The sequence below is a fragment of the Monopterus albus genome, unplaced genomic scaffold (assembly GCF_001952655.1).
Source record: "Monopterus albus unplaced genomic scaffold, M_albus_1.0 scaffold129.1, whole genome shotgun sequence".
Classification (NCBI taxonomy): domain Eukaryota; kingdom Metazoa; phylum Chordata; class Actinopteri; order Synbranchiformes; family Synbranchidae; genus Monopterus; species Monopterus albus.
Window position 1 is genome coordinate 670,302 of NW_018128009.1, and position 18,251 is coordinate 688,552.

The 18,251-nt window shown below is 38.9% G+C and overlaps 3 protein-coding genes across 5 annotated transcripts in view; all 3 read right to left on the reverse strand.

The window, feature by feature from the left end:
- loxl5a (lysyl oxidase-like 5a) overlaps positions 1-4,223 on the reverse strand; it is a 4,662-nt gene extending 439 nt beyond the window's left edge. Inside the window, exons 1-5 of the mRNA XM_020613036.1 lie at positions 3,067-4,223; positions 2,055-2,163; positions 1,227-1,364; positions 297-453; positions 58-153 (exon numbers count right to left, since the gene is read on the reverse strand). Of these exons, the coding sequence (XP_020468692.1) occupies positions 58-153; positions 297-453; positions 1,227-1,364; positions 2,055-2,163; positions 3,067-4,072 (1,506 nt within the window). The 5' untranslated portion in view covers positions 4,073-4,223. The remainder of the gene's footprint in view (positions 1-57; positions 154-296; positions 454-1,226; positions 1,365-2,054; positions 2,164-3,066) is intronic.
- A 4,613-nt stretch (positions 4,224-8,836) lies between these two features.
- Positions 8,837-12,671, reverse strand: mibp (muscle-specific beta 1 integrin binding protein). Of its 3 annotated transcripts, none has more exons than XM_020612937.1 (8): positions 12,472-12,671; positions 11,537-11,627; positions 10,941-10,989; positions 10,499-10,673; positions 9,775-9,846; positions 9,591-9,697; positions 9,314-9,399; positions 8,837-9,108 (listed from the first exon to the last, which is right to left on the reverse strand). In XM_020612937.1, the coding sequence occupies exons 1-7, from the start codon at positions 12,495-12,497 to the stop codon at positions 9,314-9,316; spliced, it is 606 nt and encodes a 201-aa protein (XP_020468593.1). In that variant the 5' UTR covers positions 12,498-12,671; the 3' UTR covers positions 8,837-9,108. The 3 variants fall into 3 exon arrangements, with proteins under 3 accessions (XP_020468593.1, XP_020468592.1, XP_020468595.1); XM_020612936.1 differs by having other exon boundaries at positions 8,837-9,111; XM_020612939.1 differs by lacking the exons at positions 10,941-10,989; positions 12,472-12,671 and having other exon boundaries at positions 8,837-9,111; positions 11,537-11,624.
- A 4,065-nt stretch (positions 12,672-16,736) lies between these two features.
- Positions 16,737-18,251, reverse strand: part of atcaya (ATCAY kinesin light chain interacting caytaxin a) — a 9,291-nt gene continuing 7,776 nt past the window's right edge. Inside the window, exons 12-14 of the mRNA XM_020612931.1 lie at positions 18,118-18,168; positions 17,938-17,990; positions 16,737-17,122 (exon numbers count right to left, since the gene is read on the reverse strand). Coding sequence (XP_020468587.1) covers positions 17,957-17,990; positions 18,118-18,168 — 85 coding nt within the window. The 3' untranslated portion in view covers positions 16,737-17,122; positions 17,938-17,956. The remainder of the gene's footprint in view (positions 17,123-17,937; positions 17,991-18,117; positions 18,169-18,251) is intronic.

Genomic DNA, 18,251 nt, shown 5'->3' on the forward strand with positions numbered 1-18,251 from the left:
TATATTGCTACTATTATTTATTGTGCCTTATTTTATAAGGCAGCTCTACCCTCCCACCTTGAGTACATAGTTTCCCGCTGGTACATCAGTGATGTCAATCCACTGGCAGTCGATGTTTGCGTGATATGTGTCATAGCAGCCGGGACCAAGGCCCTGTGAAAAAGCCAAGGAAGAGGAAAAGGAAAGAGTTAATTTATGTTTCTAACTGATTAAATTTAAAAAATGAATCGGCCAAACAAACATAAAACAAGTGGCGGGCGGATGGATAAATAAATCATAAACAGGTGCAGACCAACCTGTGTGTGAGCAGTGCAGGCAAAGCGTCGGCGTGTCCCTGGGTCACAAGACGTGTCCTCCAGACAGAAACTGGCCTTGTGTCCCTCGGCCACCTTCTGTCCAGTGGAGACATCCAGCAGGTCGTAGTTACTAAAGGCCTCCATACTGTGGTAGTGCCTGGACAGAGGCAGATCCAGTGACTTTACTCTGGAAATGATTTTATTGTCTTGCCCAGCTCATATTGACAGTTTGTGATCACAGTGATTAACGGTACCTCATACATGTCATTTTCTATTCCAAATAAACTTGTGAAGTCGCTTATTTTCTCACATCTAAATAGCATTTGATCGTACACTCATGGGCAGCAAAAAAAAGGAAGTATCATGAAATACTGTAAAGCTAGAGCGCAGGCTCTTATAGATCAAATACATAGTGAGTTTATCAGGAAAATACTTTTATTTAAATATTTTTATTTTCTAAAAATATTCAATTTGTTGCTGAGTGCATGAAATGTAGTTGTATTTATTTCCATGAACAAGTACTGAGCATCAACCCATTGCTCAGGACCAGTGATTTACTGTAAGCTCATTCTTGAAGTGTGACTTTAAAGACTTAACTGAAAAATATGTGATTGACTGATATTAATTTTATCAGTGAGGCTGCAGCCTCAGGGGATACTGAACAATATTTACTGTGCTATATGTAACTGGTTGATTTCTTAGAACTGTTGTGGTTTTTACAACAACACCGTTACTTTTAGTTTTTATTTTATGCACAGGACAATATCCTTTCATTTATTCATACTAGAGATTTTTTTTTACATACATTTTGATTCACCACAGTCTGCTAGGTTCAAAATGAATGGTTACACCAGATAGATAGATAGATAGATAGATAGATAGATAGATAGATAGATAGATAGATAGATATAGATTTAACAGTGAACTCACTGGTGACAGCTGTGCCATTCCCACTCGTGACTGGGCCTCACTGGAAGGAAGTCTGCTGTTCCTTGATTCTTCACTCGCTGTGGGAACCGCAGCAGGACTCTGTAGTCGAGGTCGCTCACACTTGGATGATACGCAGTCCTGGAGGGAACAGGAACATGAAAGGAATGAGCTAAGATTACCTTGAGTATCTTCAGTATGAGCTGAAATGAAACCTAAACTACAGGGTGCTGGTATTAACTCATCTCACAGTTTTGCTTGTGGCATGTCTGGTATCTTTATATCACATTATACACAGTAAATACTTGACTTCACATTGAGTGCCTTCTCTTTCTCACTGACTATTAGCCATACTGCAATGGTGATTTACTGTCAAAGTGACAGAGGTGGTTTCTGGTCTTGCCTCAGTAGTTTTTACATTCACCTCCGGAATCATTTCCCCTTGCATTTCTGAGCATATTTTACTTGGCAAAGTGGCTGCTCAGATCAGAGGAGAGAGTCTCGTGCGGTTGCCAGGTTTGTGTCACACAGCTGTGGCTTCCAAACAGGATGAAAGCCAACACGCATATCGTAATTTGGCAACCTCTGAGGAATCCTAAGGTAAACGTTTTTTCTTTATTTATACATGTGTACCTCAGCGAGGTTTGTGCCTACATTTGTGCTATCATTTCCTACACAGTAAAGAGTCACCTGGTCATACCAAGTGGACAAAGTGCAACACAAGAATCATTGCACATTTCTTATAGAAATGTGGAGTGAACAGACCATGTAATAATGGGTTTTACTTCACTACCAGATTAATGCAGTGTAATGTCAAATAAACATACACACCTGGACAGACAGTTCTCCTCAGCAGCACAGCGAAGTGCATACATCTGCACTTTCTGGATGTAACAGGCAGCTTGGATGTAATAAGGGTCAGGAACCAAGTCTGGCAGACCTGCAGGACAAACAAACAAACAAATACATAAATAAATAAACCCACACTGTTACTCTAAAACAGTGATATCTGCTACAAGCCTCAGCAGCAGACACATAAACATCAACTTCTTTAAGACCTACTAGTTAAATGGGCACAAGGTATTTGGGGCATAATCAACAGAGGTGTGTGTATCTTAGCACTGTCAAAAGATCTATCTGTATCTGCTGATCTAATACATGCAAATATAAAAAATAGGACACATTCGAATTAATAAAAACAGCCTAGTATTGAAAACTTTGGATAGTTTATACTGTGATAACTTAGAAAGATCATTTCCCCATCACTGCTGGGTAGTGGGGCAACTGTGGTTCAGTGGGTAGAGCGGTCGTCTCTCAACTGGAGGGTTAGAGGTTTGAATCACAGGGTCTGCAGTCCACATGTTGAAGTGTCCTTGGGCAAGACACTGAACCCCCAAGTTGCCCCCAATGGTTAGAACCATCGGTGTGAGGTGGCGCCGCAGATGGCTGCCTCGGTTCTGTACCGGAAAAACAAATTCCTTGTGTGTGTAACATACTTGGCCTAATAAAGTGATTAGTCTAATGACTGGCTCCCAGTCTTTCTACCAACCATATAATTTTAACTTTTCTCAGAGGATCTCATAATGAAGACATTAGTTGTGTCATGTGGGAGAATGAACTCTCATTAAAATGTGCATTAGAAAAAGTGTATTTAAATTTTCAACACAAAAATGAGTATGGGCATCTGTGCCACAGTACCACTGAGTGCTTAAGCACAACGAGCTGGACTTTACCATTATTCTGACTTTAGATAGGTTTAGGGTCTTTTTTTTGTATTGTTTTAAACAATTTTCAGTGCAAACTGTGTCTCATTCTAACTGTGTGTCTTATCTGCCTGTCTCACCATTGTGGAAGAACCTGGTGCCAAAGCCTGGTCCTGGAGGCCTTGCAGTGATCCTGTTTCTGTGGTCTGGTGGATAAACATTATAGAAAACTGAGTTCCTGTGATGAATACTGTGTGGAACCCGTGGGTCACCCATGTCCGTAGTCCGTGTAGTATCCGGCCTTGGACGAGGGAAGTGTATTTCTACAGCGTTACTGGACAGCGCTGTGGGAGAAACATTTGACTCCGGGGTGACTCTGGTGAGTGAGTGGACTCTGGGCGTCCTGCGGGCACCTAAACTGGTTTGCTGTGGGATACGACGTGCATTCCCACTATCCTCAGCCATGGTAACCCATCCAGATGTGGTGCGTGACTGGGGCGTTGAATCCGAGTCCTCAAATCTTATCCGGCCGCCCCTGCTGTGCGTAAAATTTGGTGTTCTTACAGGTGAGGCTGCGGCTTGTTGTGGACCTGCGTCATCCCCGGGTGTGTTCCGTTCTCCTCGTGGGACTCCGCTGCCAGAGAACTCCTGGATGGTGGTGAAAGCGGCAGCGCTGCCATTAGACGGAGCCTGGTCTGAACGATATCCCAAAGCCACAGCCTCTCTGGTAGAGGCGACGGGCGGACGGGACAGATTGGGCGTCCGGGCTCGTCCCGAGGCGAGTAAATACTGACTCGCATCAGCACCAAGAACTGACGCATTTATTTGACTGAGGTCGTTTTGAGGTGCGTAAACCCCGGCTGCGTCCTCGGGGTCTGCAGATCTGGTTCTGGTGGGGCTACTGAGCGCAACAGGAGGGTTAACTCGGTTCAAATTGGTTGTTAGTAAGAGTTGAGTGCCTCTTCTAGTCTGTGTGGGTGCGCGAAATTGAGTCCCCGTGCTCAGTAGACTGTACACTTGGCCATTATTCTCCCACTGAATCCGGTTTCTCCATGGTCCAGCACGTCCGCTGAAATGCTGTTGACCAGTACCCAGACGCACCAAGACATCAAGTAGATAAATTACTATACACGCAAATTTCTCCATGGCTCAATGTGATGGTGTCTCTATCTGATGAGCTCCAGAGCTGAGACATTAACGACGAACATCTGGGTCTGACATGGGTGATGAGGTGGCCTTTTCAATATTGCCTCCGTCACGCAGTTACGCATAGCATCACAGTAGAGAGAATTTTGTTTGAGACGTCTTGTGTCAGTAATGTGAGCTACTCTAACAAAAAGACGTTTATCCACCCATTGAGACCAAGACGCCTCGTTTACTCTCCCCTGTCAGAGTTTAACCATTTCAGCCCCGTTTACGGGCTTGGCAGGGGGAAAAGTGTGTTAATCTATTCACTAGAAGTTCACAATTTAGCACAATACCTGCCTGATGTCACATTGAAATCTGTGCGTCATGACGCACGCTTATTGAATTCATTATTCCAGTGGTTACATGTGACTCCTTGGGTGCACTGAGAGAATATATTAGTGTATGGGCTATCCTGTAACAGGAAATATTCATTTAGGTGCCATTTCTCGGGGGACACTGATTTTGTATAGATTAAAAGTATATTACTGATCACACTGTAAAATCATAGAAGCGCTTCTCAAAGTGGTTCGGTGTTGTCATTAAGTCTGCTTTCATTTCCTTGTACTTGCCACGTTGGACCTATATTATTAGTGGTAGTGGAGTGTTTAGTACAATAGAGGCTGTAGTGGGCTACATTCAACCTATTGAAACCACCTGAGATTGAGTTGACCTCTTCACCACACGGTGGCAGTGGATCTCCTCACAAAGTGGCAACTCTCTAACGTTGCGACCTTAAACTATTTTTACTAGACTCGTGACCTTTGCCTCACATTCCGTCTTTTCAGGTTTGAATATGAATGAAGGTAAGGCACAGATGAACTGATTAGGGAAAGTTCTACTCCAACAGAGCTCCTATATGTTCTTTGATTAACTTTCCACCATCCGTTTACAGGACAGATAAAAAAAAAAGCTTTTTGAAACCAATTTGTTCTGATTCATTTCAGCACCCACCGTGGGCTAATGAAACCGTTAGATGAGGATTCTGTGGCTGGAAGAATTGTCCTTGACCTTGTTCCATCACCACTGCTTCCATGTGTTGGTATTTGACCAAAATCAAGGCTTTTCAATGTCAGTTAAAGTCATATATAACATTTAAACACTCAAAATTCTATATATTTTTTATTCAACCAGTACCACAGTGGCTTAAAATATCATCAAATTATATTATTTGAAAGCACAGAAAACATTCACTACAGTACAGTCAGAGACATTTCTAGCTTTTGTGGTAAATCTACTACATGATAAAGTTGCCCTGAAGTAGCCCCTCACATTTGACCCCATTTGTCCCACTCCTCCTGAGCCACAGTCACTGTGGCCCCAGGGACATGCAGACATGCTGATAGCCAGAGGGGCGGTGCCCCAAGGGCATGGTGACAAGGACAAACAGCACACTGAATAGAGGTCAGAGTTTATTCTGCACCAAGATAACAAGATGCCCCCTCTGAATGTACCCCACCACCCTGGCAACCATTCAAAGCCTTTCAGCAATCTCTGTGAATGTAAATTCTTGAGTGAGTGTGAGAAACAGGAGTAGAGGAATGTACATGTGAGTGTGTGTGTGTGAAAGCCATGGGGATATAGTCATGGGGTCCGGGTCCAGCTGACTCAGAAAGGCTGTAACCAGATGAGTGTCATTCCTGCAGCCTGTCAGGTGGACTCTCACTGTCTCTCAGCCAGAAACACTCCTCCATCCCTAAGTTGTCCACACACATGATTTAAACCATCACCTCTCCTGGCACCTGTGCCCCATATGTGGCATCAGACACCATGAATGAGTGAAGGCTTTAGTTTCCATTTAAATGTCTTTGAATTTAAAGAGGCAGTGTTTTATTAAAGTGCTCTTTACATCTTAGTGTATAAAAGGCAGGTAACATTAGCTCCACCTTTACCAGCTGCAACATTAAATGTAATGTACACAGCAAGTAATTATAATCTAATAATATGATATAACTACATTAATATAAAGAACTTTTATTTTTGGTACTTTAAGTACATTTTATAATACTTTTGTATTTTACAGTAGGTAAAAATTTGGCTGCATGACTTTTAGTTGTTACAAAGTATTTCTGTACTGAGACACTGCTACTTGAGTTCTTCTTCCAAAACTGTTATATTACTGTCCTGTATACTAATGAAACAGTGACTTTTGATATTGTATGTACTTTGTGTTACTGTGTGAATGGTGTATATTTGTAACTTTGTAATTTTTGCAGTGCTATATTTGTGTTTTTCCTAAAATAAAACATCCAAATATTTGTTCAGCCGTTGCGTCAGAGTAAACTGTAGGGGAAGAGGAAGTTAGACTGTGCTTTAGTAAAAGTAGCAGTTCAACAATACAAAATACTATATGAAATTAAGGCAAGTGTAACTGCTGAACAAATACTGACAAATTAAATGTTGATGTAAATGTACCAAATTACATTCTAACCCTGGCTTTGAATGTGAACACGTATATAGTAAACTGTACATGCACAGCAGGTAATGAACCTCAGTGACCCATGACCTCCTTTAAGATCAGGGTTTTATAGAGTTGTATAAATCCTAAATCAGAATTTGAAGTTTGTTCTTGACCTTGCTAATAGCTAGATGAAAACAAACACATTTAAAAAAAGTTCCAACTTATACTTTCCAAAGCTTTCATAGAGATTTGTTGCAGTAGCGATATGCCTTATACATGTTTACATCTTTATAGACATGTGATAAAAGCTATCATCACATAACTTATACCTAACGCAAGACTCCTAGCACATGCCATCATCACATAACTTATACTGTACCTAACGCAAGACTCCTAGCACATGCACCTACTCAAACTTAGACTGTGTATGTATAAACACTGTCACTATGTCCTCTTAGCAGTAACATGATAAACAACAAAAATTACGGAGGCTCTTGCTGCTGATGGATATGTTTCAGTCACGTGGTTCACCCAAACAGTGGAGTAACGGTGCCAGGTTTTGTCAAGGCTGGATTTGCTGTCGCTGTTTCACACTCATCTGTGTTTGGTGAAATACGCATTAATTGACTGTGTATGTGCATGTATTCACCCAAACAGATGGCATAAACAGTGTTCCGAACCATTTGGGTACAATTATACAGTTTATGTGTGTGTGTGTGTGTGTCACCATTAGAAATGTATCCAAAAAACAAAAGTATTATCTTCTGCTCTCTGCGATATTTCCTCTGGTTCAAGTTTGTTGTTGACAAATTCACGAATATGCGGTTTCACGGCCATCACACACAGTGCTGTCATTTTTAGCACCAGGAGTCAAGGCCAATGTGGTTTAGTCCACATCCGCCTGTTAGTGCGTCACAACAATCACCTTGTCTCTCTATTTCCACACGACACGCACATGACACATTACATGTACCTACAGCTGATGTCATGAGGAACTAAAAGACAGGGTGAGACTGTATCAAAATATGGGTATAAGTCAGGTTAGTGCAGCTTTTTACTGCAACTTCAGATGAAAGCAGGGTTTAAAAATTGCTTGAGTATTAGGTGTGATTATGGAAAGGAAAATGTGCTCATGCTTTAATCATACATAATCAAACAGATGCAGTTTAACCACCAATGGGCCTTTAATAGTTGTTCTAACTTTAGGTTTCCTTAAATGTGTCCCAAAATGACCCAGATCACCACCGTCCTCTGAACAGTCACATCCCAGTCCAATAAACATGTAAATACAAAGCCTAGTCTGAATGACAAATGTACCTTTGGTCCTCTAAAGTATTATTGGACTCCCATCCACTTTGTTTCTTAAAATACATGCACATACCTGACTGTTCTTTAGTGCAGCATTGAGACTGAAGTCCGCTCACTACTCCATGACTGGATGAGATATGATCCCAGGAGAAATTATTCTAGACTATTTATATACATGCAAACAGAGATATTAGCATGTGCTGTGGAGCTCATGTGCTGTAAATCCAGTGCCAACAGCCTAAATCTTGCTCTTAGTCTGTGACCTACTCAGGTATCTGCTGGAGTGAATTACAACTACTTCAGAAATACTGAAGTGTTTTAATTCAGGTATCCAAGAAATAACTTTTCACCTATTAGAACATGTGCAGCACGTCCGGATCCATACATTAAATCTATAAGTTATGAAAAAAATAGTCCAGACTCTGGTGGTCCTCCTATATACATATATACATACATACAGATCTCGAACCTTTTTAGTTTGTCCCTCTGTAAAGCTGAGCAGCATCTACTCACACTACCTCCTCAAAAGGTTCCATATATCTATGTCTTTCAGGCAGTTTAGTCTGAGAGTGATGTTCCATTGTGAGATCATTTCATTTAAAGTATTTGAGGGTAAAACTAAGATCAACCTGGCCAGCATTTCAAAGAAAAACAATTTAGTGACAAATATCCTCTCCTTTTTAATTGTTTTAACCCTGGGAGTCCTGATACCCAGGCCGTTTTCAGATCCAACATGATTATTAAAATACTTACAGTATGTACCAAATTAGATAACAGTATAGCTACTGTAAGTGTACTAGAATACACAATGCAATATTGTGGCTGCTTGTCAATATGAATTTATTCAGGACACCAGTATCAACTGCACAGGTGTGACAGTGCATTCAAAGCCTAAGTTGCTTAAAGTCAGACATAGGTACCATCCAACTCAGCATAACTAAAATAATACAATTCAATGCCAACATTACATCAGATGCACATTATTTTGTCTTTTAACAAAAACACAAATGCCGTGATGCATTTCATCCTTCAAGCCACCAATTGTTTATTTGTCAGACAATGCGACAGGCAGATAAATGGTACATGTAAATTATTTAACATAATCAGTTCAACAATCAATTGATAAGAGGAAAACAAGCATTGATCATATAAGATGATAAAAAAAGAAAATAAGTTATCACTGTGCTACCACTTTCTTCTATTTACAAAAAAAAGAATAAAATTAACTTCATAAAAAAAGTCCTTGGGACTATTTACAGATTCTGTACAGGGATGAAGAAGAGTCTTCCTGCTGCAAGAAACAGAAAAAAATTCAGTCATACTAGGATGTGCACATTTAACATAACTTAATATTTTTATATGCCGAAAAGAAACAGAGTACATTGGGCCTCATTTGAGTCAATTTTTTAAAACTAGGATTGTCTCAATTTGTGTAGTAACCCGGAGAGGCCACTTCTATTACAAACAGAAACAGTGACACTGCGTCTACCTACCTATAAAACATTGAGCAGGTTGTTCTGGATGTCTTCATACACCTGGTTGTAAATCTCCTCTCTGGATTTCAAACCATCCAGGTACACTGCAACATGCAAAAAAGAAAGAAAATTCACTCATTCATTTGCTGTTGAAAAATTATCCATATAAATGTTAGATTAAAAACTGCTGAACTCCTGGCAGATTACACTGAACTGCTGAAAGAAAACGTAAGCAAACATTAAAAAGACACTGAACTGATAGAAATGCATTGGTATAAAATGAGCTGCAAAATACCGATGTTCAGTCCGCTTGCCTCCATCTCTCTTCTGTGCTTCAGGTACATGGGCCACACATGACCGTCAAAGAGGTTGGGAGGGTCGGGGACAGTGTACCGCCTTGTACTGAAGACAATAAACAGTTAGAAACTGTGCTGATAATTTTGGTAAATGCTAAAAACTCAATCTTTGTGTTCACTCACCTTCTCCTTCTCTTGCACTCCTCATAGGGAATTGTGATGTAATAGCTCTTACTGAACACATCCAGAAGGGGACTGCAGGGGAAACGCAAAAAAAAAAAGTGTTGAACAAAGCCAACACATAAGGTCTTCAACCAAACCACAGAACGTGAGAATAGTTATAGATAAGAAAGCCTAAGAACAGTCAAATATCTCTGCAGCACACATCCCTTTCATCCCTAGCACACAGAGCACCAGCTTTACCCTAAAACCGAGCCTCGTTCTGGTGAACTTCTTATCTCTAATTGCAGAATCTGCCCAAGTTTGCATGCAGGGATCCATATACGTGCTAATGACAGACATGCAAAATTACCACATAACTTACAAGATTTTTTTTCCCCCCAGAATTTGCAAGACACTGTTTTTCTTCAGGAAATTCTGTGGTGACTAAGTGGGATCACTTATTCCAGATTAAAAACAAAAGAAAACCTGATCTAAAGAGCAAGCTATACTGTCCAAACTGTTTGTTTGGAACAACTAGCCACACTTCCACATTAATACAACTAGTTGATATATCAACAAGCATTACAGGCCCATACTGGTCAGTCATTTGGAAGAGCGAAACTTGAAAATCTCTCTCCCTTAAAAAACAAACAAACAAACAAACAAACAAAAACAACCCAGACCAAGAGAGCAGTCACCCCAGGCTGGCACACACAGCAAATTAAGCATGCAACACTCAGCTTACGAGTAGTTGTAGAGCAGGAAGCCCTCCACAATCAGGATGTGGATCTGGTTGTCGGGGTTGGCCACATCAGAGGCAGAGGACAAAGGGACACCGTGAGAACGGGCAAACTTCACTGGGTTCTCGATCCAGCCTTTTACCGTGTTGGTCATGGCCTCCATATCCAAAGCTGTGATTACTGTAAAGCAAGATTGATAAAAAAAAAAGGAAGACAATGGAAAGCACAGAAGTTTAGAATAAACACAAACAAGAAAGTAAAATATTGGGAACAGGTGTTGTTTTTCCAAAAGACTTGGGTTTTTTTCCCCCCCCCTTTTACCAACTTACTATAATGGTGTGCATGTTAAATGGCTTTAATGTATGAAATCTTGAAGAGGGATTTTAAAGGGCCAGGTATATGAATATTAAAGCAATGAGACAGTGGCAGTCTTCAGTGAAGTCTTACCATCCCACTGTTTAAAGCCGTCGTCCCCGACTTCTATCTGATCGGTTTTCTGAAATAACAGTCACGAATAAAACACTGCTGCAACCTCACAGCTCGGAACATTTGCAGACCCCACTCACATGCAAGAGCACAGCCAAATGAGAGCACACAGAAGAAAAAAGGAAAAAGCACATTCATAAAGTACAGCAAGCAAAAATATAGAGCTTTGATTAAAAAGGGAAATAACAGGGCAAAGCTAGACATTATATAGTATAATGTAATGTGAGTGTATTAAAGGAGATGCAGGAGAATATAAAAAAAAAATGAAGTTCAAAGCGTAAACCTAAGTGGTACAGGTGTGTTAGATTATGACAGCAACCTGTACATAAGGAAAAAGAAAAGCATGACTGAATCAGTGAGAAGAGAGAACCTGGCAAACAAACTACTCTGCACACACAGAGCAGAAGAGAGAAGGCTGTTCACATATCTGCTGTGGACAACAGACAGTGGGGAATGGGATACTTTGCTTACATGCAATTCTCATGCATTGTTCTTTAGAAGAGAAAAAAAGAAGACAAACTACAACAAAAATGTAACATTCACTTGCTAAAACTCACCTTGAAAAAGTCATCTTGGTGCACAACACAGCAATTGGGCAAAGTCTGGACCAACTTATTGGTCAGGGTAGTTTTACCACCATTAGTCACTCTGTAAAACAAAAGGGGAAAAAGTGATCAAATATGCCTGCATATGTTTGAAAACTAAATAATTTTTAATAGAAACAAAGTAAAAGCACAAACTAACTACCCTGAGATATGAGGTGTCCTTTGTTTATACATTATGGTTTGTAGTTATTTTGGTACATATACCAAAGAGTCACATGCAAATAAAATAGTAAATTAAAACACAGCTAAACGTGAAAAAATGGTGGGCATGTGATTAAAGGTTGCATCGTTTTAAAGAGATGAAGGGCTCTAAATAAAAAGCGCACTGCTCTATTTTAATAAAATCAGCTAAAATTGAATGCAACAAAAATTGTGTCATTTCCTATGTTAAAGGTTTATATATAAATTGTGACGTTACAAAGTTCTTGGTTTGGGGCAATAATTAAATTAGACACTTATAAACTCAGCCTGGCGGCAAATTTTCAAATGTCCCGCTCGATGTATGACAACAAACCGTGGCCGGATGTGACTTTAAAACTGGTTTAGCCCAGCTATAAGACTTCCTGGCGGGCAACTGATAAAACATGTGGAATAACTCAACGTGACCTATCAACCAGAAACGAGTCACTATTAAAAAATCCATAACTTCAGCTAAACCTCCTCATAAGATACCGCCACGAACAATAACACACTGTCAAGCAATATCATTTCAATGAGGTTTAACAAAAGCTGCGTCTCTTCCCTAAATTATCAGTCAGTTCAGTCAAGATAACATTACAGGATTTTTTTTAAATAGAGGGACAGATGTTAGCAAACATTAAAAAAAGATAGCTGACAACTAACGTGGTCCTAACATTAATTGTTTGATAAAATTAAGAAATACTTACCCGCCAATCCCTATAATGTACTTCATCTTTTCACAACTTCTCAGCACTCAGTGTCAGCCGAAGAAACTGCCAAGAGTACTTCTAACCAAACGTAGAGGATAAAACCCTAACAAATAAAATGCCACGGGAAAAAAAACTGTAACTTTAAATTACAGTCGCCGACCTTCCCTCTCAGACTAGTACTCCATTGATAGTATGCGCGCGACACTGCGTTTATATACATTTAGTGTCGTGTTGCGTCACCACGTACGCAAGCATAGTGCGTTCTCGTGGTCGGTCGTGCTCTTTTCCACGTTTTCGATTCCTGTTCTTTTCCGCTCGTGTTCCTCTTGGCAGCAGCCAATCACAGCCTGCGAACCATGTATGACCCCAAATAATTTGTAGTTACAATACTATGCAAAAAATGGCAAAAAATAATTTAACTACTTGAATCACTATGAACTACAACCAAGCTACTGCACAATGTAAACTGCTAGTTTAAATACACGTATTTCACCACTACCCAACACTGATAGTCAGCTTCTCTCTCTCAGTATTAGTGTGTAAATGGAGAAGGGTGTGACTCATGACTATATTATGGTGGGGACATTACACGAAAATGTTTTTCAAGCGTCTTATCTGACCTTTGTGCAATCGGGCTTCACACTGAGAAGGCAGTGCCAAAACTAATATGTCTCTTGCACTGGCGGAAGAAATGGCACATTTAACATTAATGTGTATCATTTTATTGGATTTTATCGGATTAAAATTTGACTATTGATACATTTTTTGTGTAGCCTACATCACATTTAATATTGCAGCTGGTAAAGAAGGAGCTAGTTTGAACTAACTTACTGTATATGCATATAAATTTAATTTGAGTAGCTCCTCTGCAGATCAATAAAGTCTTATGATTCTACTGTATTTTCTTAATTAATCTGATTCTGAAAAGTAACTAGTCAGTAAAGTTCTAAAATAAATGTACAGGTATTAAAAGTACAATATTTACCTCTAAAATGTAGTGAAGTTGAAGCATGAAACAGCAGAAAATGAAAATACTCAAATAGTACAGATACCTCAAAAATTACTTTTACACCATTGATCTTTTAGGATGTCATCAAGCAGGAGGTGTGGCATCAGGATTTTCTATCTGACACCAAGACTTAAATAGTCACTCAAGAATGTAATGCTCAGTAATGTTCTGCACTCTTTGGCTATTTGTTATTTGATTGTAAGAATGACTATATATAACTTTAAACAAGCTGCAGAGTAAACATGTACAGTATGCATGCTTAACTGGTAGATTTATTATTACACATTACTTACAGTACTTTAACTTTGTTTCTATAAAACACTAGAGCAAAGTCATCTTTTCAGGTTTTACCATAACAGACTCTACATCTGAAGACTAGAAAGTGTCTCGCTGTATAAGGAAGCATGAAAACTAAAAGAATTTTCAAGGAACATTTTATTTAGTCTTATTTATTGTACAAGGCAGAAACAATCATGGCAATCTAAAGGGCGTCAGAACCATGAATGATAGATCATCTTTCCCATTTAAATCTGAGCAAACATTAGGCCTATACAGCAGAAAAATGAGGAGTTGTAACAATATCGATATTGTATTGTGCTTTTCTAGTACAAATAAACATTTTGATTTTGGAAAGGTCACATGAGTCATTTCATGTGGGATTAACCCAATACAGTAAACCTATACATTCAAATAACTAAAAATTTAAATGCCACACTTTACATTTCACTCACTTTTTTGGATTTTTAAACATTTGGTTCAAACCTACAGACAGAGTGACCTTTCCTCATAAATGATACACTACTGTGAATAGTCTGGGATTGCTCCATCAAGCATGATAAATATTTGATGTAACCACTCAGGGTAGGTGTATTGATGTAAAAGCATACTAAGAGGATAAAAAAGACTTGCAACAACAAACCTCTCATTAATATTCCTGCATCACAAATACAAAAGAGAGATAAAGAGAGAAATCAGAATTGAGATGGTACTTCAGAAACAGACATTTCCTATGTTCTGTACCAATGAAGCATATGCATGTCTGTATCTTACTAAGTTACACAATTGCATGGCATCAGTCATGCAACTTAACAACAACACAAAATGCTGTACATTTTAAACATAAATTTATCACATTCAACAATTTGAGGGTCATGCGACAACCACAGTGTAAAACAATATCAGAATAACAGTATACAGGCAAATACAACTATGCAGTTCCTTAAAAAAATAAAAATTTCTTACTCCTCTGCTCTCCTGCTACCATAGGTGAACAAATGGAAGACGAGAGAAAATCAAGCAATCCCCAGAAAATACATAATGTATTATGATGTTTAAGAAATGTAATAATATCAGAGACAATCCAGCAGAAACAACAGGATGCCACTGTGCTGAAACAAAGACATCTTTACCTAAGCTAATGTACATTATCCATGTGTTGCTTTATTGTTGTGACCCTTCTTTCAGAGGCTGATTAATATCTTATATAGTCAGTGAGAACTTGGTCTCATAATATGAGCTGATAAGAAATGTATGTTTATATGAAAATGATTTATATGAATCATGACCTCACATACAGTCTGATGCACACCTGATAAGAAAAGAAAGTGTTGAAATCCTGCTCACTGTCAGAATGTAGTTGATTTCAACTCTTTCTTTTTAAAATGCACATTTTAGAAACTTTCTAAAAGAACCACGATTTGTGAATTGTCTTGATTTGAGTCACTTTCGTGCAGATTTCATACAACATTATTCTGTATTTGTGTTTAGTGTGTTAGTGTTTTTCATATACTGAATGCATGGTATATATATCATATACTGTAAAATGCAACTCAGTGGGCTAATGTATGAAATCTGTTTGTCTAATCACAACATATTCTTGCGATCCCTGTACAAAGAGTTTACAACATAAATGATTCTCATAGATTTTCAGCAAATTGAAATGATGTCTCCACATATTAAGCACAAGAAGAATGAGGCACATTATAACATAAAGTACAGATGGGAGGGCACAGAGGAAACTATCACAGAACAGATGGGAACAGAAAACACAATTTTAACTGATCCCTATATCAGAGAATGTTAGTACATTTGGACATTTTTTAAACTGTCACTACAACAGAAGTGAACTTGGAAAGGCTTTATGATACAGCAGTTATGAGGCAAAAATAAAGATGAAGGCATCAAAAGACTGTTATTGTGATTCCTGGGCTTCTTATATTTTGAACTTTTATTTTCAAGCTACTTCCTGTCTCATGCCACTCTCACCTGTCCTAACTTTACTCTGGCCACTGATTACCTCTGATTACTTTCACCTGTTGCTCGTTGTCTCCCTGGTTCATCCCTTTATATTCATCTTGCCTGCACCAGCTTGTTGTTGGTTGCTACATTTGTGTTTGTTATGTTTAGTTGTATTTTCTTATCATTTCATGATTAGTTCCTTGGCTTTGCAGTTTGTTTGTTTTTTTCCCTGTCAGGGCTGAGCTTATTTGGGTTTCTGTGTTTTAGTCCTTATTGTTTTTTTTATCTTTTAGAAGTTAATCACTTTGTATTATCCTGTGTTTAGATTTGCTTTTCCTTTGTTATCATAGTAATGTATTCTTTGTGTGCTTGCTTTTCTTAGTTTCACGTAATAACGCTCAGTTTTCGGTTCCTAGTCTGCATTTAGGTTCTTATTCTCTTAAACTCTGACAGTTTAAACCAGTGAGGTGAATATAAAGGAATGATTCAGGGAGACAACAAGCAACAGGGGGTCGACAGTGGTGCGGTGGGTAGAGCAGTAGCCTCCCAGCCGGAAGGTTGAAGGTTCGAATCTCATTGCCTGCAGTTCACATGTCTTGGGCAAGACACTGAACCCCCCAAGTTGCCTGTCATGGTAGCCCGGGGCCCTTGGCTCCAAACAAAATTTTGTTGTACGTGTTAAAATGACAATAAAATAAAGCTTGTAACAGGTGAAAGTAACTGGAGGTAATCGATGGCATGAGACAGGAAGTAGCTTCAAAACAAAGCGGGTGAAATAATTCTTTACACCTAACACCCACCAGCACGAACATAAATGTGTGTGACTGATTTGGTTTTATCTCATATAGACCACATCCTTGGTTTGTCACATGTGGCACATGTGGCAGTTTAACATTTTGTGTGTTGCCAGGTGCTGAAACTCTAGAAACCTGTGCACACATCAGTCTTGTCAGGTGAAAATATTTAATCTCTTTAACTGCCAGAAAGTCTGTGAACCTTCTGCTAGCAAATGTTGTTTTATTTTTCAGGTAATCTTAGTTGATTGTCTAACAATCTGTAAAATTATCTTGAATCTTTAAACTGATAATGTAATGGGGGGGCGGTGCCTTGGCCTTACAGAGCCACATGGTGATATCATTTAAATATGGGCTATATAACAGGTCCTACCGGATAGCAGGGGTAATGAATTCACCAGTGGTTTTCATTAAGAAGCACTTCCTGAAAACAGAGCAGCATCTACCTTTGTATACCTTCAAGTTGCAATATAAAACTTTATGAGAACAAGCATTCACCAGTTTAATTGGAAATGATGGCAGCTGGATGTTAAAACAAGAAAGCAGGTAGACCTGTTGGGGTGTCTGCTTCTGATGAAGTGTTCATGTTCCATGCTTCTGTTACAACCTGCATAAAGAAGACATTTTGGATAGCATAAAAAACATTGTGCTGATGGTGATTAATTCAAATGCACCAATGACATGACCAGTTAAAACTCAATGCCAATAAATACAGTATGTACATGGGGTGAAACCTGTGTCTTTAATAACAATGCCTTCTTGGATGGAAACCAGTGTTTTGGAAAAATACTGAAGTTTTTTTTTTGTAGAGATTTCAGGAAAATTTGACTTTGTTTTTCTCATTGCAATCAAACTCTGAACTCCAAATGTGTTTGAGTGAAAAATGATCTATTCTCCCAGCTGTTCAGCAGATACAAAGGAATGACTAATACTTTTAAATGGGTTTCAATGTACACTCACCAGCCACTACATTAGGTACACCTGTACAACTGTATGTAATTCAATGCAACACTTCTGCCTTAACATCTGTGTTTATGAAACTTAGTGTTTCAGTTTTTGGTGACATTGTCATAAATTGTTTACTGATGTCATTGTTAAATGTGGTGTTGTACTGGACTACATTATATTTAGCAGTGTCTATAATTTTGTACTCCCCAACTATACACATGAGAGGGTCAGAATATTAGGAACACCTCCAAATATAATTTACACTAATCTTTAACTTAGTTTGTGCACAATGAAATGTTGTACAAAAAGTTTAGAATCTGATTTTCCCATTCATAAAACATACTGGAATGTATAATTATTGCTTGGTACTTAGCAACCAAAAATATAATGGTTTGTGTTGTGGATCGGTTTCTAAGCACACTGCCATCTTATGGATAATATAAGAAATACACCAGTGGTGTATGTGACCTTCACCTGCAAAGCTCTGTCTTTCTCATAATCCTTGGTTGACAATCATTGACTTTGGCCTAGAAATGAGAAAAAGATGCAATCAGGACTTTTTAAAAAGCTGGAAAGATTACAGTGTAGCAGAAACTAATGGATCTCCCAAATAATTTAATGTCTAATGTGAAAATATGGAAATCTAATAAGGACCTCTCAGACTTTTTAACAGGCTCCTGTGACTGCTGCTGCTCCTGCTCCATCCTGCACACACACACACACACACACACACACACACACACACACACACACACACACACACACACAGAGAGTTTATGTACACATTT